The following is a 24305-nucleotide window of genomic DNA, read 5'->3' as shown; positions in this document are numbered from 1 at the left end:
GTGATTTTCCGTAGCCCGATCTTTCAATTATTTAATTTTATATGGTATATGGTCTATTTTTTAATGGGAAATTTTGAGAAGTAGCAATTTTTAAGAGAGATGAGATGAACTTACAATTAATTTTAAAAATACATATTTGTATTTTAGATGTTTTAATAATATGAATTAGTTGAACTTAATAATTATATTAATTAATGTGGTTAAGTAAATGGTTATCGAACTCAGACTATGGGGTGAGAAAATTAAATTAAAAGTTTTACACGTGCCAATTTAAAAAAAAGTTAACGATGTTTGTATTTTGTTTATGCTAATTCTCTTACATGTAGTTTTTTGCGAAGAAATATTTCATTTATTTTTTAGTAAGTAAATACCAGTAAAAGTAAATATTATTATTATTAAATAGTAATATAAAGTACCGAATATAAATAATTTTGATTTCTAATTTTTATTTATATTTTCCTTGCATTACACTGCACGCTTAGAAAATTAATAAATGTTTATATTTCATGATTTTAAAATTTGTTGTTAATATAACAAATTAGTTCTGTAATTATTATTATTTAATAAACCAACGTTGCCACAAAAAATTGAGAGACTATATTATTTTTAAATAGGATCTAATATAAATAATTTTGACATCAAATTTGTTGTTTATATTTTGCCACTACTTAAAAAAATGTTCATATTAAATGATTTTAAATTTTGTCGTTAATAGGTATAACAAATTATTACTGTTATTATTATTTATTAAACCAGTCTTTGCTTAAAAGCGTTAAAAATAATTTTCCTACATCCAAAATAACAAGTATTATTGCAGTGTAACAACAGAATATTAATAAAAAAATGCAAAATATATAGACATACTATACCTAACTAAATAAAGCCATACCAACATATGGCAACAGCGCCTTTCATAATGTAGTTTTTGTGTAAATATTAGCACCTCAATAAAAAAAATAATGTGTCCTTATTTTTATCTACTCCGCAAAAAATCAAAGATGCCGCCTTCTTTCATAGCATTGCCACCGACCGCTGTCGGGTTTGTCGGAAAGAAAGCTACGTCGCCGGGCGACAACTAAAATCCAGTTAATATTTTATTATAATCGATCCTGACGAATAAATGAATTTCATAAATAAATGAATTTTATAAATGAATGGTTTTTGCTGCCGAATTACTAGAATACAATATTTCAAGGCAGATGACGCGTCTATTCGATAATTTTTATTCGAATAGTTTTCAACAAATGTTTTCTTACTATAGTCTGTGAAACGAATAACTTTGAATTTGACAGTTCCCGCGCGCTTTTGTAGTGTTAATTTTATTAGGTTAGCAACTTGCGGCCATGCTGACGCAATGCCGTCTCTAATAGAACAGCCCCGGAGTGAGATTTATGACGTCACGCTAGTTAAATACTACAGATTAATAAATATGTTGTAGAATACATGGAAAAAATTTCCTCGTATTTTAAAACTGATATAGTTTACATGAAATATACATAATATACAGTTAATAACTTTTTTAATAATATTAATTCATTATTATTTATTGTTTTTGTTTATTTTTAATATTTTGTTTATTTTTTAAAATTATTATTCTTAACACTAACTATCTACATTGACTATGGCTGAAATCGTACTCCATCCTAACCTAAATCCCAAGAAAATCAAAAATTTTAGAATAATTTTACATATAAAATGACAGCGATCTTTATTTTATAGCCATCGCTGACGCCTTTTTTCTATGATATTGTATTATTTGCAAATATAATTTTTCGAACATTGATACTTGCAAAATATACATATAAATTTTGTGAATGCAAATAATAATACATCACTATTAGTAGATATTGAATGTTTTTTGTTAAATTAGATCGATTTTCAAACACCAAAATTTAAAATATATTTTACATTTTACCCATTATCTTACGTACCTATTCATTATTTGTATATTGTAAAACATTTGCTGCATTTGTATGGTTTATAATTTATTTGCCAAAGTATTTATTACTATAAAGAGGTATATATATTGTATTTATTAACTGTATATTATATATATTTCATGTAAACTATATCATTTTTAAAATACAAACCAAAAATACGAGGAATAATTATGTTTTCCATGTATTTTACAACATATTTATTAATCCTTAGTATCTAATTAGCGTGACGTCATAAATCTCGCTCCGTGGCTGTTCTATTAGAGACGGCATTGGTTTGATATTTAGAAATGTCAAACGCTGATGACATTTTACTTTTGGCAATTATGACATTTCGGGTTGATTTTTGCAAGAAGAGGAAGAACTGTACTTGTTTTATTATTTTCCTTTTCTATTTCACGAAAGTAAAAAGAGTTACCTATCTGATTCGTTCAGGTACTCAATTTAAAGAATATCAGTAACTTTTTTGACAGAGGGATTTTATATTTGCCATATTGGTAAAAAATAACGGTCAAAATTCAAAGTTATTCATTTTATAGACTATATAATTATTATCATTAACAAAATGTTTTTGTTAAAAAATTTAGAACTGAATCATCCATACATTGATATTAATTTAACCATACGGCAGAGCCGCAAGCTCACAGAAAACATTAAATCTTTTTTTGATTTAAATCATTTTAATGACTTAAAGTCATTTGATTTTAAGTCATTTTTAGAAAGCTGACATAAGACTTAAAATTTAAGTCTTTTTGAAACTGATTTGTGATTTAAATGTTTATTCCGAAATTGAAAAAGATTTAAGTCTTTTTATAAAAGGCTTAGAACTAATCGATATTGCTATCTATAGGCGAAGATACACGTTTTTTCTGCAATCCATCAAATAAAATATATCTGAAAATACCGGGGGTAACAATAATAAATTTACCTGGAACCCATATGATCAACGTCAAAGTGGACTTTTAATCTTTGTTTTTCCGTATATTTCTTATCACAGTGTGCACAAGCGAACAACTGTCGTTCATCTGGGGCCAAGTGAATTTTCTGGTGTCGTTGCAAGTGTGTTGAATAGGGTGTTTGGTAGCCACAAGTGGAACATTTATGGATATTTTTCCGCGCAGCCTTGGACCTAAAATTATTTTTAAATATTTGTCTTGTAATTGCGGAAAACAATTCTAAAATGGTAGTGGTAGCTTAACCACTAAGAAAAAGATAAATATAGTTGACTCGCATTGTAAGTAGGTGATAGAGATGGTTTAGAAATTACGATCACTATAGCTATCGAATTATTCCAATGAATTGCAACTATCGAATGTTTCGATAGTATTCATTCGATAGTTCCCACTACTAGCCAGGACGTTAGTGTGCGCTGTTTCATTTGATTTAATGGTTTTAGAGGTAGGTGCGGCCTGGCCGGTGCGACCTGGTCGTCAGTGTGTTTCAGCCCTAAGGTGTAAAATTTGGTAAGTGTTATTATTAATAAAATAGTTTGTTTTATTTATGTTGTTTTATTTATTCCTGTGGAATATTACAAATTTGTATTTAATATAATAATAAACGCGGGAAGTTTCTTGAAGATTGAAAGTAAGAAATAGTTCTTTTTTATATTTTTTTGGTATGTGGTGTTTTATTCTTATTTGTTTTGTATTAACACATACCATTTTTTTAAAGAAAATAACTCGATTACATTTTATTGTTACAGTTTTTTTTCACAATATTTTGAAGTAATCTCTTATCAGTATATTAATTTCCTGCTATGCGTTACAGTTGTACCAACTTATTTATCTGTAAAATAAAATAAACTACTTTGAAATTAAAATGACAGACACCTCTATCACTGTCGAGGATCTTGTCGTTTGAGAGACTGTAGCTATCTTTCTAAAGCAAGTCGTTACTTCAGATATGACACAGATAAACATTAGCATTTTATATATGTAGATGTGAGGAAGGCTACACGCAAATACATTTACCTGGAATGAATATGATTCTCCTCAATGTGATGACGTAAGTTTTGTTTTGATGTATATTTCTTATCACAGTGTGCACATGCAAACAACTGTCGCTCTTCCGGTGCCAAATGGGTGTTCTTGTGGTCGCGAAGACTTGCCTTATGTAGCGTTTCAAAGAAACATATGGCACATTTATAGACTTTTTTCTCAACTACTTGCGATCTAATAAAAGAATATTTAAATATTAATAAAATAAAAGAATATTTAAATACATATAATATCGCGCGTACGTTACCCTATTATACTTATTATCATTAACAAAATGTTTTTGTTCAAAAATTTAGAACTGAATCGTCCATATGTTGATAATAATTTACCCCTTTGAAGAAAAAGATTGAAGGAGTATAATTCCTAGATCATGTGGATAAATCAACGCCATAAGTTTAGCATTAAAAAATACGTCTCCAACATCACGACATGCCATTATCAAACCTTCTTTATTGCACTTATCAAACGTTCATTAGGTTTGTCTTTCTCGAGGGCCTTACTTTGCGCCCATGCGCATTAAAAGTTGCACGTATTTCCGAAATAAGAACAATTTTATACGGTTTAGAAAGTTCAAATCGTCCTATTGCTGCCAAAAGTCACTAACTAACATTTTTCCGTATAACCTGAAAATTCGATCGCTAACTATATTTTGAAGCGGAGAATCGATTGAAAAAGCCATTAACGATTTTTGGCTATTTATGTTGTATTTTAATACCGAATAGTTACTAACTATAACATCTTTATGGAATGCAATTTATCTTTACACGCGTTTTTCTCGGAAGTAATAAAAAGTAAGTTATACTCTGTTTTTTTTCTCAGGTAAGATTTCGACAGACGATGGCAGAAGAAAAACAGATGACGTCCCATACCAATCTATTCATTTTACTAAAAAAAGTTTCTAATAATTTTTAAGTTATCTATGGATGGGTTTAAATATAAATCCGTCATACGTCGTGTCTTGTTGTTTTTAACCAGTTTTATTGGTTTATTTAAAAAATGACAGATCGTAATTCAATTTTATTGGTTTGACGGAACGATGAACGACAAACGAACGCCGATGCGTATGAACTCGCCTTTAGATTTTTGTCATTTTTGACGCTTGTCAAAGTCTTGCCAAATTATAGGTTATAATTTTGTGTCAACTTTTGTTAAATACCCTGCGTTTTTTTAAGATGATGCAGGCTCTGGTGAACAATAGGTCCCCACGCATTTAACACTTTTTTGGGATTTTTTTGCAAGATTATCTTAAACTGAATATTTTTAAGCATAAAAATTGTTGGATGAATGTGTTTTATCTTTAAAAAGCGGCAAAAAACGTATTTTAGGTACAGTCAACGGGAGGAAAAATCGAGTTAAAATTAACTGTAGACCCAGAGCAAAAAGTTTATCACATATTAATACTTTATTACCTTATATAGACGTGAAAGTCTTCTACACCAATTAAGCACAAAAATCGTAAAGTTTGTATAATCTTCTTTCGTAAGCATAAAAATTAATAAAATATAAGGATCACAACTAAAACACATACTAAAAACTTTATGACTGTTCGATATCGACATCAATCGATCATCGGTATGTCATCTATAGGCCTGCAGAAAAATAATGTCAACTGTGACGGTTCAAAAAATTAAGATAATATGATTTTCTAAGTGAATTAAAGTTGTTGTGTATAAAGGTAGGTGTTATTATTAATAAAATAGTTTGTTTTATTTACCTATGTTGTTTTATTTATTCCTGTGGAATATTACAAATTTGTATTTGTACATAAAAGCAATTGATAAATATAATCATTTGCGGTAGTTTCATAAGGTTCTACGAAAGTATAATTTAATAGTTCTTTTTTTTTATTTTTTTGGTATGTAGTGTTGTTTGTTATGCATTAACACAGCCCGTTTATTTAAATAAAATAACTCAATTACATTTTTTCAGTTTTATACAGTTTTTTTCACAATATTTTGAAGTAATCACTTGTTATCTTGGAGGTGTTATTTTAAATATATTAGCCTGCGTTCCAGGTGTACCAACTATAGGTTTGTAAAATAAAATAACTACTTTGAAATTAAAATGACAGACACATCTATCACTGTCAAGGATCTTCTCGTTGGACAGACTATAGTGACTTTTGGCAGCAATGGGACGAAATTATACATTGTTATGGAAACCAACTTTTCATTGTCATCATATTGTCATAATCATATGTCATAATCCAAAGTTAGATATTCTCCCATTATTTGGACGCTTGTACATTGGTTAGTCTGGGTTATTTGGAGGTGTTAATGCATTGGTTAGCCCTGAGTTATTTGGGGGTATTAATGCATTGCATTTAGGTTAGGTTGGTGGGGAGTGTTTGAAGTACGCAGATCACATCGATTTCGGAATCTTACTGAACAAATCCAGGGAAAAAATATTTTTACACAAGGGGTCGCGCTTAACTGTTTTTAATTTTAATTCAATATTCATTGTTTTCAAATGTTTTATTATTAGACTTTTTTACATTTTTGTGAATGTATAAATGATTTCTTAGTATAAAGTTGCATTATATTAATTTAAATTATATTACATCGATATTTAAAATTCAAATATTATGGCATACTGTGTCAGTTAACCTTCTAAAATGTCATCTTGATAACAAAAGGTTATCATAGAGGAATTTTCGCATTGAAATGTAAGTGGAAATTTGGAATTTTCAATTATTTTTCCTCCAAGATGCAGTGGCAAATCCAACAAAACTGTCTTTATTAACAATTCAAATGTCAATGGGATCCACAATAATAAAATTTGATTTTAACTGATTTCGTGGACGCTTTTGTTGTGACAAGACCGTTTGATTTGTCGAATTATTGTGCGTATTAAATTCCTTCAGAGTTTTGTGCTTTTGCAGTCAAGTTTAGGAAAATGTTTTTTTAAAATTAACTGTAGACCCAAGAGGCACAGTTTGGTGGATTTAATACTCACTTGACTCTGGGCAGAGAAGTCTTATACACCAATGAAGTTGCCATCGATAAAGTTTGTATTTGTATAGACTCTTTAATTTTCATTTTTTATCATGGAGTTTAATTGTTGTACAACCTGGTTTCCGAAGGATACAATGGTAAGTAAATTAAACATATCTACTTACAGTTATAGATTTTTTAAATTAGTACTGCTAATAAATGCTACTTGCTGAGCAATATTTAATTTTTACGGTGCATGTAAGGGAATTAAAGGACGCGTATTTTATATTGATCAGCATATGGGTTATTACATCTAATTTAATTTGTTTTTTTATTTATATCTTGTTTTATTTAAACTGTGGAATATTACACCAAAATTATATTTGTGTTTAAGTTATATTGATAGGATAAAATTATGTAAACTGCCTGCTATTTGCTGAAAAGCTTGAAAGATTAAATTATAACTCTTTTTAATTTTTGGTATATACTATGTCTTGTTCTTGTTTAATATATGTTTTAACATACCGTTTTATTAAATAAAATAACTCAATATGCATTTAATCAGTTTTATACAGTTTTTAATATATTTTGAAGTAATCACTTGTCATCTTGTCAATCAAATTTTTAAATATATCTGCTATGCGTTCCAGTTGTACCAACTTATTTCTTTGTAAAATAAAATAACTACTTTGAAATTTCTTATGTATGTCTAAATTTATTTTAAATTTACTAAAACAACCCCCTTCCCCGCACCCCTCTCTTCCAACGACGCTTCTTCCTCCGACTACCAGAGCGCCCTTTGTATAATAAAATAGAAATGTATTATAAGTTGCCTACATTTACTAGAAAGCGCCACCGGTCATGGATAAATGGCAAGTTTAAATTGCGAGCCCGTAATCATTTAGGTCGCGAAATTATTTTGGGTCGCGACCGTTATACGCAATTTTAATTCAATATTCATTGCTAAGAAAACTATACAAAACAGAAATAATTTACATTTTGTGAATGTATAAATGATTTCTTAGTATAAAGTTGCATAATAATCTAATTTAAAATATATTACCGCTCTCATTATTTAAAATTCGAAAAGTGTTTATATGTCCAGTTTCAAAGTAAAATTGCTATCTTTGATTTAAAAAGTTTTATTTACTCCATAAATAATAATGGTGAAAAAGTGGCATTGAAATGACGGTTCATTAAAAATAGTTTTTCCTCAAGATGTGTGAACTGTGAACTGCAAAAACCATCGTGGATAATTAAGCATAACGTCGGTTTAATTGTTTCATAGGTGGTTTCCGACATGCGTACCATAAAAATAAAGTTAAACATATGCAACACACTGTTATAGATTTATAAAATGGTACTGAAAAAATAAATAATAAATGCTGAGCAGTTAAACAATATTTGGCGATATAATTCCGTGATTAAAGACGCTGCGTTTTATATTAACACGATCAGAAATGATTTCATCTAATTTAATTTGTTTTTCGCGACCATAGACAGGTCTCAACAAAAAGCAAGACTTTTCAAAGATTGAGGAAGTCGAATTATTATATAGCGTTGGCCAGTTGAGTTCAAATCATCGCGAAAAGTCGCACTCGTCAAACCTGCCTGCTAAATAAAACGAAAACCGCCAAAGATTGAAGCATAACTGAACGAACTGTTGAATATACTATTTTAGTCTTTTTGCTTATTACTATTATTTTATTATCGTACAAAATAAGAACACTTTGTATGCTTTACATTTTACATTTATGAAGAACATAATAATTACTGTGATTATAATTATTGTGATTACATCGCTAACCTAGACAAAACGAAGGTCCTTGTATAATAAAATAGAAATTATAAGAATTATAAGTTTTTAATCTTTTTGATTTAGAATAAGTGCTTTATATTTTATGGATAGAATGCAACAATGTTAATATTTTTGGAAAGCCTTGTGAAAATTTTAGGTTTATGTTTTTGTTTTATATCGAAACCGTTGTACGCAATCTGGCGCTTATTGTTCCGGTCGCTAATACAACGGCAAACATAATAATTTTTTTGTATTTTGAAGAATAATGCTTTTATTTCGTTTACCATAATAATCTTTCAAAATCTAATCTTTTGTTATTTTAATAAGAGGAAGTGTTTACGTTTCCGTTTATTTAAAGTAATGTTTTATATCTTGTTATGTCCAGAAATTATTGTTTATTTACCGATGGAAATAAATTTATTTAATTTTAATAAACGCTTTTAATTAAACAAGCTTGCTGTGAACTGCTCTACTACAAAAACCATCGTGGATCGTGGCATAACGTCGGTTTCCAATGTTTCATAGGTATTTCATACTCTTTTATTTAAGGCCAGTTAAACAAGCGCGGTAATAAATTTGAATAAACAATATGTTACCGATATTTCCGGTACAGCGTTGACGCGTCCGAAATTTTCAGTTTGTTATGGTCGCGACCGTTGCTAGAATAGCGCCAAATAGTGTTTACATTGTCCTTATGGGCACTTTCCAATCTAAACTTGTTTCGTTTATCTATGAAGTTAGTTATTGTCAGAAATAGTTAAAATCATGTTAAAATATTAAAATTTACAAGTTATAATTAGATATTTTATATTATTTCAAAAACAAAAACATAATAGTACAGCGTAATGTTGATATGCAGGTCCAAAACAAAAAGTGCAAAAAGTTTCAGTGATTTTAGTGTTGTCGGATATTTTTATTCGTGAAATAGAAATATTGCGTTTGGATTGCAGAACTAAAAGTGGAAGTTTTATTGCAATGTAAGTAAGCGTTTGTACATTTTATATTTTACTTTTTTCATACCTACGACAAATTTACATATACTGAAATTTTATAATTAAAATGTTAGAAAACAAGCTTGTAATCCTTTATTTGACAAAATTGTTAGTAATAAGCTTGTATTCCTTGTGTGATATAATTGTTACAGTCTAAAAAATGTAAATTTAAAATATAATATATTACTTTACAGGCATTCAAAAAATGAAATTTTTTGAGATATTAAAAACACGAGAGGCGCTTTATTATTTACTTTCATTTCTTAACATGACAGACGAAGTTCTAAAGGGGGATATTTTGTGCTTGTTTTTTGCGTTTTTTAATTTAAAAATTGTATTAATTACTCTTTTATCGACCGCTTTATATAGCCAAGAATGCAAGTGTGTTCAGTGAGAAATTAATTTGAAGTTTGTGCAATTGTATTTCTAATTTTTTTCGTTGGATTTTCTAAATACTCGTAAAAATGACTCGAAAGTGTTGTGTGTGAAAGTTCTAATATAAAGGTCCCCGAATTATCTTTTCATAGGCAAGTAAATTATTCAGTTGTTCTTTTATTTATATTAAGCCACATGCATACTTTCTGGTTAGATTTCCTAAGAATATTGATATTTGTTGGGAGTGGGTAAATGTATTTTTTATACAATTTAATTTTTGTGACAGTAAACATTCGATTTATTGTTCAAATATAAGCATTTTACAAATTAAATTTTTAAAATTAATGTTCAAATTTGGCGCGCGGACGATAAATGGAAGTCTTTGATATGTTTGCGACAGTTTCCATAGTGATTTAGGGTGGGGATCCTTGACATTTCTATTTGACGATTCATTTGACACATTTGAATTTAATTTGAAATGTTGTGGATTTGTCAGTCTTTACGGAGCTTAATTTATGTTATTTATTATTTATTCTACTACTGATAGTTGTATAAAGGTAGTAAATCTAGATGGAAATTGTGGCAGAACTTAAATTAACAGTGACACTATCGCGATTTATCGAAAAAAAAGACTCTAAAATAGTTGGTTGTGTAGCGTGCGGTAGATCTCAGCAAAAATCGAGTGAAATAATGGAACAACTTTTCGCTAGTAAGTGACTATATAATATACATACATGTAGTAAACCGATCATTTACGAAATTCACTTAAATTAACTAATTATATATTTTTTCATGCATTTTTGCTTTTATTTACTACTTGTCAAAGATTAGATGTCAAAACAATTTGACTTACCTGCTTCAGTAGCGTATCGGATGTTTATGGTTATGAATAATTATTATAACTTAACTACGAGACATGTTTTTTAAGTAAGTACCGTTTTGCGATTCCGCCGCCGCAGCGCTACGGTCGGCGTTCCGCGCATGCGCGCTGGTTACCTACATCTCTTGTCTATGCACAGACGCCAGTACAGTCTGATTCTTCATTGTATACGTTGTTTATTGAGTGTTTAAGATGCCTCCGACAATCGTGAGCCCCGCCGATTGTGAAGTACGGGCTGTCATACGATTTCTTAGTGCTAAAGGCGTAAAACCGATCGATATTCATCGTGAGATCTGTGAAGTTTACGGACAAACCATTATGAGTGATGGAATGGTAAGGAAAAGGGTGAGAGCATTTAAAGATGGCCGCACAAATGTGCATGATGAAGAACGGAGTGGGCGTCCTTCGGTCGTTAATGAAGATTCGGTGCAGAAAGTGGACAAAGAGGTGAAAGAAAACAGACGCTTTACAATTTCATCATTGTGCGACTACTTTCCTCAATGTTCTCGTAGTGTTTTGTATCGCATTGTGACCGAGAACTTGAATTACCGGAAATTGTGTTCACGTTGGGTTCCGAAAATGTTGATGGATTTGCACAAAACCCAACGTTTAGGCAGTGCATTGACTTTCCTTGAGCAGTACCACAATGAAGGTGAAGATTTTTTAGACAAAATTGTTACTGGTGACGAAACATGGGTGGCCTACGAAACACCAGAATCGAAACAACAGTCCATGGAATGGCGACATTCATCATCACCCAAAACAGTGAAGTTTAAGCAAACAATTTCTGCCCGGAGAATCATGTGCAGTTTTTTGGGACAGAAAAGGAGTATTGCTAGTGGAGTTTCTGCCTCGTAATGAGACAATCAAGGCAGCATCTTATTGTGAGACATTGAACAATCTGCGCCGTGCAATCCAAAACAAAAGACGTGGCAAGTTGAGTAAGGGTATTGTTTTGCTGCATGATAATGCCCGTCCACATGTGGCTAATCGGACCAAAGATCTCATCAAATCTTTTAAATGGGAAACTCTGATCATCCTCCATACAGCCTGATCTGGCACCCAGTGACTACCATTTATTCCTGCACTTGAAGAAACACCTGGCGGTCAGCGTCTTCAAGACGATAACGAAGGCAAAACAGTTGTGATACAGTGGTTAACCAGTCAGGCGGCAGAATTTTATGAGGAGGGTATTGAAAACTGGTGCCACGTTATGACAAGTGCCTCAATATTCACGGAAATTATGTAGAAAAGTAGATTAAGGTACAGGCTTTCATGTAAAAATAAAATTATTGCGATATCTTTGCACGTTTTTTTTAAATTCCAAAACGGTACTTACTTAAAAAACATGCCTCGTATTTTTATTAGGATTTTATATTTTATAACAATTTTAATAACTACCAACATTTATTCACAACGTAAAATAAAAAAAATACATTGAGTCTACCCCACGTCTACCCTACATCATAGTTTTACACTTTTTAAATAAAATTAGAACGGCACTGATAAACCGGAATTTAAGTCGGCCATATTTGAGTCCCATCGTCGTGGATCTAAGATTTTTGATACGCTCCTTCCTTACTCTTTTTAGTCAAAGATTACACGAAAATAAATTTACCTGCCATCAACATGATTCTCCTCAAAGTGACGTCGTAAGAAATGGCCTGATTTATATGTCTTATCACAGTGCGTACATGCAAACAACTGTCGTTCTTCCGGTGCCATGTGAATTTTCTTGTGACTGCGAAGACTTGTACTACGTAGCGTTCGAAAGCCACATATGGCACATCTAAAGACCATTTGCTCAGCTTCTTTCGGTCTAATAAAAGAATATTTAAATATTACTTGAAACCCTACAAACTATTTTTCATATCAAGTGTTTCAAAATTCGCCCCTATAAACCCACTTTTTTAGCCATATATTTTTTAAATGTCAAATTTAACAAATACCCGATGACAACAGCGTAAATTTTATTATGTTATTTTTAATATATTTTAGAACAAAAACTAACTCCAAAGTCAAAGGGTATAGCCAGATTAATATAGGAAATCTGCCCCCGCGGCTTTTTGACTGGCACTTTGGGGGTCGATTTGGTGTCGAATCAAAATAATTCACATAAATTTTTAGCTCTTTAACTGAAACGGTTTTCGAGATTTTCAAAAAAAAACTGTTTTTTCAATTTTATTTTTATAGTAAAATTCAAAATTAATTAATGATGATTTTTTTTCTAATTCTTAGCAGGGTTGGCAAATATCATGATATTTATATAAATATCAAATATCGGATATATATCCGATATATATCTGATATATATCCGATATATATATCAAGATTTGATATTTATTTTTTATGTAAAACTGCGTTTAGTATCAAGTAAAAACAAGAGCTCAATCAAATATTTTTATTTCAACTTAATTATTGTTGCTTAGTACATAAGAGGAACAAAATTAAAACAAAAATATATATAAAAATTGGTGCCGGGAGGCAAGGCACGTATAGTGTGACCAACGGATCTGTAGCTACGGGGTATCGGTAGGGGAACGCAGTTGTAAACAAAACACGCACAATTTCATTCATAAAATAGGCATGGGCGTACGGTGTTTTATGAAAATAATGTGTATCATAAATAGAAATTCTGATTAATAATTTTTTTTCAAAAAACTTTATCCTGTTTGAATTGTTACTGTTGAGTTAGCCGATAAACACACTAAAAGCTTTTATTAAAGCTCCCTTAAATATTTTGAATAATTTTATTATTATGTGTTGTTAATATAATAGAAAAAATAATTACAGCTGGGGGTTGGAACCTTTGGTGTTACACAGCAAAATAAAACACTAAATCAGCACAATACACCAAAACACTTTTACTTTTACACTGGACGCACGTTTCGCTAACCATATCTGCCATCAGCAGATGATCAAGACTGAATCTTAAGGTATATTTATTTATATATCTGTACTAACTATATTTTTTTCTATAATACAAAATTTTAGATATAACTATTTCCAGCAAAAAAAATCTTGAAAATAGTTAACTTTGGAAGCGCAAACAAAACATAATTTTACTCACCAGTAGATCCAATATTGCCTATTACACCAGATATGGTATAGCTCCGCCAGCACTTTTTAAAGGTTAGGTCATTGTCGACCCATATGTTTTATCCAAATAGATAATACTTGGCTGTATTTTCGAATTTCCCGTATATATTTATATCTCTCTCTGCAATTTAATGTGCCGCTCCATTAATATTTATCTGTTATTTTGACATTTACGCCAAAAAAATTCATTTCATTTTAATAACCCCCTTAGCGTTTCCCTGCCAAAGGAAAATTCGATTCTTCCTGCAATTTTTGCAAAAGCTTTCTAATTGTGGGGACGAGTTTGAATTCGAGATAAAATCTATTTATCAAATTCCTGACCACTTGGAAAAAGTCGTCGAGCGTTTCAACAGCAGTCTCACGTGGTCGTTTCTTTCCAGGGCTGGATATCATTTTATCGGGGTTAGTTTCCAGCCTTTTTTTATCTTCTGTGTGAATTTTTTTTATAGCCGATACGCTAACTCCGGTATAAAGAAATATCCGCTCAAGTTTTCGTTTAAGCGGCAACTTAAGCGAACTCTCTGTAGCTTCTTCGTCGCAAACCCTATTATGAACACAAGGAAATAAACCAAATGAGATTTCATCCACGTTTATTTATATTTATTTTAGTTAGCTAAAATATTTAGGTAAAATGTGTGCTTTTTATTTTAGCCAATATTTAATTTTAATATTCTAATTATATTATTATTATTCTACTTACCTATATAAATTAGCTATTATTTCTCTTGTCTGACTATGTAGCGTCTTACCCTTAACAAATTTATTCATTTTAAAATACAAATATACGATCAAACTTGATATTAATAATTAAAAACTACGAACGAAAAACATTATAACAAGATAACAAAACAATAAAACACAACTATCAAATATACGAAAAATATAGGAATAAAGTTTAGGATAACCGGTATAAAATAATGAAATAAAGTAATAATGATCAAGAGAATGACACCGCCACTGGATATTTCAATAGTATTCAATATTCCTACTCTTTTCAGAAGAGACCGTGAAGTTGGGGATAAAGCAAGCGAATAGGAAAGGCGTAAAAGCCATTGCAACCGCGTGGTAACAAATCCTGTGACGTACTCTCGCCAATCATGTTCGATGAAAAGGCGGCCATGTGCGGCGATGCCGGTTTGCCAATGATATCGTTGAAAAATCTTCAACTTTCATAATAAGCAGGTTATACAGAATGAAAGAAATAAGTTATTAAATAAAACATATCGAATAATATGAACTACATTAAAATTCCTTAGTAATATACGTCAGAATATATGCTGAACACATTATATATAATAAAAATATATTAAATTTATAGTTCATGTCTGGCAATTTTGCAATTTTATAGATAAACGTGGCAATATCGATTTTTTTTCTCGCATTCCTTCCGTAGCTTCAGATCCGCTGGTCAAACAGTAGTAAAAAGTGACGAGCTTTTAAAAATTCTGTATTTCGAAGGGGATTAGGTATAACAAAATATCAAGTGTGCTATATTTTTGGAAAGGTAATTTTAAATTTTCTTCAGTTAATTAAAAATATATAGGGTGTCCCAAATAAAAAATCAATTTTTCTGTTGATAACTCTTAAATTATTAATTTAAAAAAAAACATACTTAAACCGTTAAATTCTACGTAAAAAGGTGCTTTGAAAATGTCTTCATAGAAATAAAAAAATTTCCATAGCAAAAAAGTTACAGCGATTTGTTAAAAATGCACATTTTTGAAAAACACGCCGTAACCAAAGAGTAGATAAGACAAGAGACGACAGTGAACAAAGAAGTCGAATTTCGCGAGAGAGACGCAGATATATTAAAATTTAAAGGTCCCATCAAGTCCCATTTTGTCTGTTGCCAAGTATATTTCTTTGAAAAATAAACAAGATTTTCTGAAAATAAATTAATAATATAAGAAGGATATAAGTAACGTATGTTAATACGGATATGTAAATTTTTAGTTTAGGTTGGTTTAGGTTCTTTTTTCGCAATGTACTGATAATATCAAAGAAACAGAATGACTAAGTTGATCGATTTCAAAGATAAACAGATAAAATCTCAAAATCTGACAACGGCGTATTTTATTTAATCTAACCTATGATTTTAGGACGCTAATCAGCTTTGCTAAACAGGCTTAAACATAAACAAATCTGATTAGTTGTTTTCTTGCATTTCTGCCTTTTTAAAGTGTGTTTTAAGAGTTTTTCGATATATTATCGTTTTGAGAGTTTTTAAGGTTTAATTTTAGTATCGTTTTTGTTGCGTACCAATTTGTAATTATTGTTAAATATGAATACTGAACAGGACACGAGTAGAGCAGGAAAAGACGAGATGGTGGCAATGTGTGTGCTTATAAAGACTGCAAAAATAGGTCTTATTTTTCGACAAACATAATATTTCACTCTTTTCCAAAGGATCCTGAAAAGTATTTTTATAGAAATATACTATATAATTATGTTATTAAACTAAATGTAATCCATAGATCAAAGACATGGTTAGAAGCTTGTAATATATGTTTACAAAAAAATTGAGCAACTCTATTTTTTTGTACATAAACTCCACATTGTGATATTACACTTGTTCAAGTCCATATGTAAAAAAAATACAAGTAAATAAAACATTTTTTACAAATCGACTTGGTCACTTTATCTTGTTTACCAACGATATACAAAATATTACTTTTATTATCTTTATTCCCCGACAAACATGTTTCTAATTATAATGTATTTTATATAATATTTAGAAAACTCATTTTTTTTTCGTTTCTATTTATTTCTTTACCCATACAGTAACTATTTATAAGCTATACAGGCAAGTTTTAATAATAGTCTATTTTAAATTTCCCGCGAAAAAATTACGAAAATTTAAAGGGACAAGCGAGACGAGGTCACTCTCCCCACCACTCAAACATGAAAGGTACCGCGCGAACTGTCGTCTCTTGTCTTATCTACTCTTTGCCGTAACTCCGAAACGGTAACAGATATTGATGTGCGGTTTTCACCATCATGTTTTTGATGAAAATTGAGCTCCAGCCACCGATATTAGTTTTCGTCTATCTCCTATAGAAAAGTGTGTTTCCCTTTAAAAGCGTCGAATTTGTCCCACCCTGTACATAAGAGGAACAAAATTAAAACAAAAATATATATAAAAATTGGCGCCGGGAGGCACATATAACCGCCCATACTAAAATATGTCAATAAACAGTTGGTAGGCAGTTCTTTTAGTTTCAAAGTAAAGGAATTTTTCCAATTTTGGTCCGCGGTTATTTCCCCTATCCGCCACCTGGGGTCGCGTCCGATGGGGGGAGTTTGGAGTTCTCCACACGGATTTTCTCAAAAACGGACTACGGAGACACGGAATATCTGAAGAACTGCGACTTTGACTGATTTTTATGTTATTACAAATTTTGTTGCAAATATTATTCCTAATCTTAACCTTACCAACCCCCCACCCCCCACCAAAATCGAATAGCCAGATTCTCGGGTGCCACAGTATTTTTGTGCCAAATTTGGTTAAAATCGGTTTAGCGGTTTTTCAGTTATCGTGTTACAGACGGACAGACAGACAGACACCATGAAAATATTTCGTATTTAGGTCAATTATGACCCAAATAACTCATTTTGAGTGAAATTAAAAAAACTTTTTTTTCCGATCTTAATAGCCTACCATACCTGTTGGTATGGTCGGCGAAAAATATACAGAAATTCTAAAAAAAAAACAGAACTTCTAAAAAATAAACAGGAATTCTAAAAAATAAACGGAAATTCAAAAAAATAAACAGATATTCTAAAACTAACAACAAACAAATTTATATTTGATTTATTAATTAAACGGTTTTATTTAGCTCGACCCGTACGGTATTTATTTATTTTTGTTTGTTTATTTGGGTCAAAATTAGAAATTGAAATTTAAGTACCTTCCTGTTGTCAGATTGATCTGAAATTTGGTACACACCTTTAGTTCCGATGACAATACAATATAGTAATATAAATAATGGTGGGTTCATACAGCCAAATAAAATAAAATAAGAATAAAATAAAATAAGAAATAAGGAATTCTTATTTGTGTGCGTTCATACAGTCAAATAAAATAAAATAAGAAATCTATATTTGCTCATGCGCAGTACGATGAGGCTGGATAAAAGTTAACTTTTACGATTGTTTATAGTAATTTTACTATTTATAGTATATTTATTTGTTCGTTGCCTACTATATTATATATTTTACTTATGTGAAATTATAAAATAAATTAAATCCAAACTGAAAATATTTGTAGGTTAGAATTAAGCGTCCGCAAAGCCGTTTAAAATAAAATAACACATAAAATAAAACAAGAAGTTAAAAGATAAAGACTTCTTATTTTATTTGTTATTTTATTTGGCTGTATGAACGCATGTACGGTATCCCATATAACCAACTTTCTTATTTTATTTTATTCTTATTTTATTTTATTTGGCTGTATGAACCCACCATAACATTGTAAATCTAAGATGGCCGCCGATACAAAATGGCGGATTTCATATTTTTCCACAACCCCCTCAATATGGGTATCAAATGAAAGGGCTACACTAGTACAAGATGGACGTCGTTACAAAATGGCGTATTAGGTGAGGGCATGAGTAGTCGTGTCCAGAACAGTTGTGTCCAAGATTGTGTGACGTTAGGACAGATAAAAAAAAAATAGGTGATTAGATGTACCTACGTAGTTAGCGGTAGCTTTACCACCCAAGTTAAGGGAATAGGTTAAAACGTCCTGAGGACTGTATGGCATTAGGGTGGCTAAAAATGTAATGTCGCAAGCGTTTTCCCCTCAAGATTGGGCGCCTCTTGTTGTATATTATAGCTTTGCCCCTCTACTGGACCTCTGGGGGGTCGACCGTTAAAATGTCCATTACTCGTGGGAACAACATGGACGAAATTTCAATGGTATCTTATCAAATGCTGTGTATGATTGACGCCCGATTAAGACAACTTAAAAATCATGAAGACGAGTTTTTTGGAGGCATAAACGTTTTACTTTTTGGAGATCTGTTACAACTGCCTCCAATCAAACGCTCCGGAGCTCCTGTTTTCAAACAGCCCGATCATCTCCAACCAGCCACACATCTATGGCGTTTGTTCACGCTCTGTGAGCTGACGGAAAATATGCGTCAGCAAGGGGACCATTAGAATTTTTTTAGAATTTAGAATGAGTGGGAGGGGGGTTAATCACTTCGACCTTACAGATCCATTGTGTCCCCCTTTCTTGAATCATAACTCATCATACAGTCCCAGGGCTTTGACAAAAGCCAGTATCTGGGACGGTTTTATAGAGGGTAGTTCTCCATCTCCAATATCAGTCGTACCAAAATTCATGGCACGAATGGTTGTCGTCTCGGCGCACTCAGTGATGAGGTGTACTGGTGTTTCCCCATCTTTCCCACAGAATCTGCATTCGCCGTTTCTTCTTAGTTTCAATCTACTGAGGTGTCCATTGAGGAGACAGTGTCCTGTTAAAAACCCCGTGACAATCCGAAGATTGTTCTTACTCAGAAAGATCTGTGATTTTTCTTGATCATAAGCCCTCAGAAACTTCTTCGAGTGTCTTCGACCATTGCAAGATTTCCATTCCAGGTTGCGGATGGAATCTTCCAAGATTCTTGAGTTCCGCCTTGAGTTGGTTACCACTGGAAAGCAGAACGGTTCTGGTCCAGTTAGTGGAGTGTTCGCTCCTTTCCTAGCTAGATTATTTGCTTTTTCATTGCCTTCTATCCCTTGGTGAGCAGGCACCCAGTGTAGGAGGACTTTGTTTTCTTTGCCTAATTTATTCAGCTTCTCTATGCATTCTTTGACCAATTTCAAATCGATTGATACTGAGTTGATCGCCTTTAACGCTGCTTGACTATCAGATAAGATGGCTATTTCTTGTTTCCGATAGTTCCTATCTAAGATAAGTTGTACGCATCTCTCGATAGCGTAGATTTCTGCCTGTAGGATACTAGGGTAAGTGCCCATTGGTTCGGAGTAATTAGCTCTCGGCCCAAACACTCCGATCCCTGTTCCCGTATTGGTTTTGGAAGCATCAGTATACCAAGTTATGGTATGGTCTTTTAACTGCTGGGCAAGCGTTTCGCTCTTCCAATCCTTCTTATTGCTCAATACTACATTGACATGTTTGTCAAAGTTGTACGTTCTTGGCATATCGTCCACTGGGAGTTGCAGAAGTGGACCATACTTTTATTGAAATATTAAATTCTTTGAGAATAGGTGAGCTAACCGCTAACCATTTTAGTATTTTGATGCAAAGAGTTATTCAAAACCCAAGTGATGAGTTTGCAACAGACAAAGCGTTAAGGGTATACCCCACTAATCAGCAAGTAAACAATCACAACACTGCTGTTTTAAATCTATTCCGGAATAAGGGATCTCGAATTTATACCATTAAAGCCCAGGACCAACTAATTGACGCCACACGAAATACAGATAATTTAAATTTAGCAAATATAATACCAACAGATATAAATAAGACTGGAGGCTTACCATCAGTACTTGAAATATTTGTAGGAGCAAAAGTAATGTTGCGGTCCAACATTGACGTTTGATAAATTGACGGATTGGTAAATGGTGCTATAGGCCACATTACAGAAATTGTTTGGCCTCAGTTCCGTCGAACCGAAATGTACGACACAGATGTACCATCAGTTTGGATTGACTTTGGCAGAGACGGCATACACGTTATACACCCGAAAGCCATACAGTTTCCAGCAAAATTCAATTATGGTACGGCTGAAAGAAGGATGTTACCCTTAATTTTGTCATGGGTATCCACCGTCCATAAAATGCAGGGCAGCACAGTCGACCATGCAGTAGTGTATTTGGGCTCAAAATTGTTTGAGGAAGGGCAAGCATACGTGGCTCTAAGTCGAGTCAAGTCTCTGGAATGGCTATGTATTGAGGAATTAGATTGTAATAAATTATCAGGTAAAAAACCATGTGATAATATGCACTAAATGAATTAAATAGAATGAGGAATATTCGGTAGGCATTTCCGTTAAATACTAAAAACTAGAAAATAAAAAATCGATAAAAAAAACTTTTAAGTTAAACTGTTTTATCTTATGTGCACTGAAAACTAGAAAATAATAATAACAATTAGGTATTTTGAACTTCTAGTTCAGAAATATTTTAGTACTAGGCAGAATAGCTTTTAGGCATATTAGACCAAAATAAAAACGTGGGGCCCATTAGCTATTGCTGTAATACTTTCTTCTGTACTAAGTGTGGATTGCATCGACTTACTATAATCGTAACTGGAGATTTTGACATTCAATAACCAGCCGTGGCGGCTTCACCAGCGAACGCCGAGCTCATGATCTACCAAAGTATAAAGATATGCTTTGCCATAGGTAGGATTTCAGAGGGGCCCCACGTTTTTATTTTAGTCTAATATGCCTAAAGGCTATTCTGCCTAGTACTAAAATATTTCTGAACTAGAAGTTCAAAATACCTAATTGTTATTATTATTTTCTAGTTTTCAGTGCACATAAAACCGTTTAACTTAAAAGTTTTTTTACCGATTTTTTATTTTATTAATGGTAAATCATCGTCAGCTGAGGCACGTTGACGCCGATTCACGATTGATATATCAAGTAATAAAAATACGTTGTGGCCGTAAACATGTTGACTTTTCTAACGTAGAAATTTAAGAAAAGAGTTGAGTTTTATTTTTTTATAAATATCATGATATATATCAAGGTATAAATATCATGATATATATCAATGATATATATCCGATATATATCATTGATATATATCATGCCAACCCTGTAAGATTCCTATGCGATTTACTTCCATACATCTAAATACCGACCCAAAAGTAACAGCTGCCATCACGGTATGATCAATGTATTATACAACATAAATTTACCTGGAATCAGAATGCTTGTTTATAAAGTGGGACTGTAAGTAGCCTTTTGTTGAATATTTTTTCTCACAAAGCGTACAAGGAAACAGCTGTCGTTCTTCCCGTGACAAGTGGATTTTCTTGTGGTTGTGAAGATTTAGCTCGCGTATCGTTTGGAAGTCACAAATGGCACATTTAAAGACTATTTCCTTAGCTGCTTGCGATCTAATAAAAGAATATTTAAATATTACAGTCGGTGTCACATTAAGCGGGTGGCTTTGATAAAAAATTACTGTTGAAAATAATATACAGGGTGTCCCATTTACCAAAAAAAAACGAAGAAAAACTATTTTTTATTTTAAAAAGTTTGGCATACAATTTTGAACACCTTGTACGGTTAAATATTACGATATTGGTAAAAAAGTAAGTACAGACCCACTACAGTAAATACCTAAAATAGTTTTGATTTCAGGACGTTTTTTGTATTTTCAATAATTTTTTGAAAAAAAAGGCGAAAAAAACATTTCTTTTTACATATTCATTAATATCTTTGAAACTTCATCAAATCAAAAACATATTTAATAATATCTTAGGATTGTGTAAAGTGGTAAAAAAGGAAGCCGAAAATGCAATAATATACAGGGCGTTCCATTTAAAAAAAATCATCCTTATCCACTCACACTTTTTTGAGCCACCCTGTAGAGGTTAAAATATTTTCCCGAAATACATCCTAATACATGCTTTAGATCTGCACTTAAACAAAATTCCTAACTTTTTTATTATAGAGCTACCGATGCCCGACGCACTATTGCTGGACTTTTATGGACTGGACACAATGGCAACACTGCACAAAATTCTATTAAATTTTGTTTGTAGAAAACTGTTTTCTTTTAAATTTATTGCCCTCTATTATGTAGTAGCGAAACTACCACATCAAAATATCTGATTTGGAGACAGACTTTTAAAGCCTGTCTCCTTTTGCTACCTACAATTTTATACATGTAACGAGGCTTCTGTTGGGTAGCTAGATATTCTGTGCTACCATGTTCAAGGTCACATAAAACTTCATTCTTATTATTTCAATAATTATGTGAAATAAAATATTAATTTGTTTTTATTTGTTTCTTTGTACTGAAAAAATTATTTTGGTCAATTGACGGAAAAAAATTGACAGCTCAAATTCACAACTCTAGGAAGGCTACAAGAAAATAAATTTACCTGGAATCAGTATGATTATTCTCAAGGTGACTTTTTAAGGCTTTCTTTGTCATATATTTCTTATCACAGTGTGTACATACAAAAAACTCTCGGTCTTCCGGTGCCAAATGAATTTTCATGTGCTGGCGAAGATGTGACTCTTTGCGCGTTTGAGCGTGACACATGGTACATTTATAGACTTTTTTCTCAGCTGCTTGCGATCTAATAAAAGAATATTTCAATATTACAGTCCTGTAACTCTAAAAAAACACGTCTCTTCAATCATATAATCTCACGTATCTACCTCTACCATAGACTTAAAATAAAATATAGACTGAGCATCTCATTCATAAATAGCTGGAACATGCGGTCAGACAATGTCTTGTTATTGTTGTGTTATTGTTTTAGGTTATAACGAGTGCGACACGAGCGATAGATAGGTTGTCTCTGTCGTAACGGTCGTTCCCTGACGACTCTGCCGAGAAACACAACACTGTCTTTCGTTTCTCAAGTACACCTGAACTCTCCGTATCATAGCCGGGTATTTTTTTTTTATTTTAATGAAGCTATAATTAAATTAAAAATATATCGTATTTAAACTTTTTTATATTTTATTAAGATTTAGGCCAGGTTTTTTTTTAAATAAAAGTTTAGAAAAAACGTCTTGAGTCCAAAAAGGATAAAAATAATAAAATACACGTTATAGAAGAAATTTTATAATCGAAATTACGGTAATTTTTGAAATTCATAATAAATTATTAATTTTAGTCAAACATTTACAACCCCTAATATTAATCAAAACAGGATCTATTCCACAGATATAATAGAAAAAGAAATATATGATTGTTGTAATTTTTTTTCTGGTTAAGTGATGTCTTATTATGTAAATTAGAGAAAACATAAATCTGTTCAATTAAAGCAAGGAAGGTGATAGGAAGTGGATAAAATGAAAACTACATTTATTTAACTCGGTACTGTCTTTATTATACCGGTTGCGTCCCAAAAGTGGCTCATCCCCATAATTTTTTTTATATTTACATATAAAAAAAGAAGATTTAGTATGTTAGTATATGACATAAATTAGGATTGATTGACGCATTCAATTGTTTTTGGTCACTTCCCGTTTCACCGGAAATGACTATGACTTTTAATTTTTAAACGGCACCCTCAGTATATTTCTACTTTATTCGATAGACACTCTGAATAGAATGACATATCATATGT

At 31.7% G+C, this 24305-nt stretch overlaps 1 protein-coding gene across 7 annotated transcripts in view; it reads right to left on the bottom strand.

The window, feature by feature from the left end:
• Positions 1-24305, bottom strand: part of LOC115885466 (gastrula zinc finger protein XlCGF26.1-like) — a 47261-nt gene that overhangs the window by 7248 nt on the left and 15708 nt on the right. For 3 of the 7 annotated variants that reach the window (XM_030904380.1, XM_030904381.1, XM_030904382.1), the window contains 5 exons: positions 23103-23303; positions 21909-22109; positions 12531-12731; positions 3908-4108; positions 2866-3066 (listed from right to left, as the gene is read on the bottom strand). In XM_030904380.1, coding sequence (XP_030760240.1) covers positions 2866-3066; positions 3908-4108; positions 12531-12731; positions 21909-22109; positions 23103-23303 — 1005 coding nt within the window. The remainder of the gene's footprint in view (positions 1-2865; positions 3067-3907; positions 4109-12530; positions 12732-21908; positions 22110-23102; positions 23304-24305) is intronic. The other 4 variants (XM_030904383.1, XM_030904386.1, XM_030904385.1 and 1 more) reach the window with 3 other exon arrangements.

The sequence above is a fragment of the Sitophilus oryzae genome, unplaced genomic scaffold, assembly GCF_002938485.1.
Source record: "Sitophilus oryzae breed Bouriz unplaced genomic scaffold, Soryzae_2.0 scaffold_385_pilon_pilon, whole genome shotgun sequence".
In the NCBI taxonomy this organism is placed as follows: domain Eukaryota; kingdom Metazoa; phylum Arthropoda; class Insecta; order Coleoptera; family Curculionidae; genus Sitophilus; species Sitophilus oryzae.
Note: the sequence above shows the minus strand (reverse complement) of the source record. Positions and strands in the feature narration are given on the sequence as shown.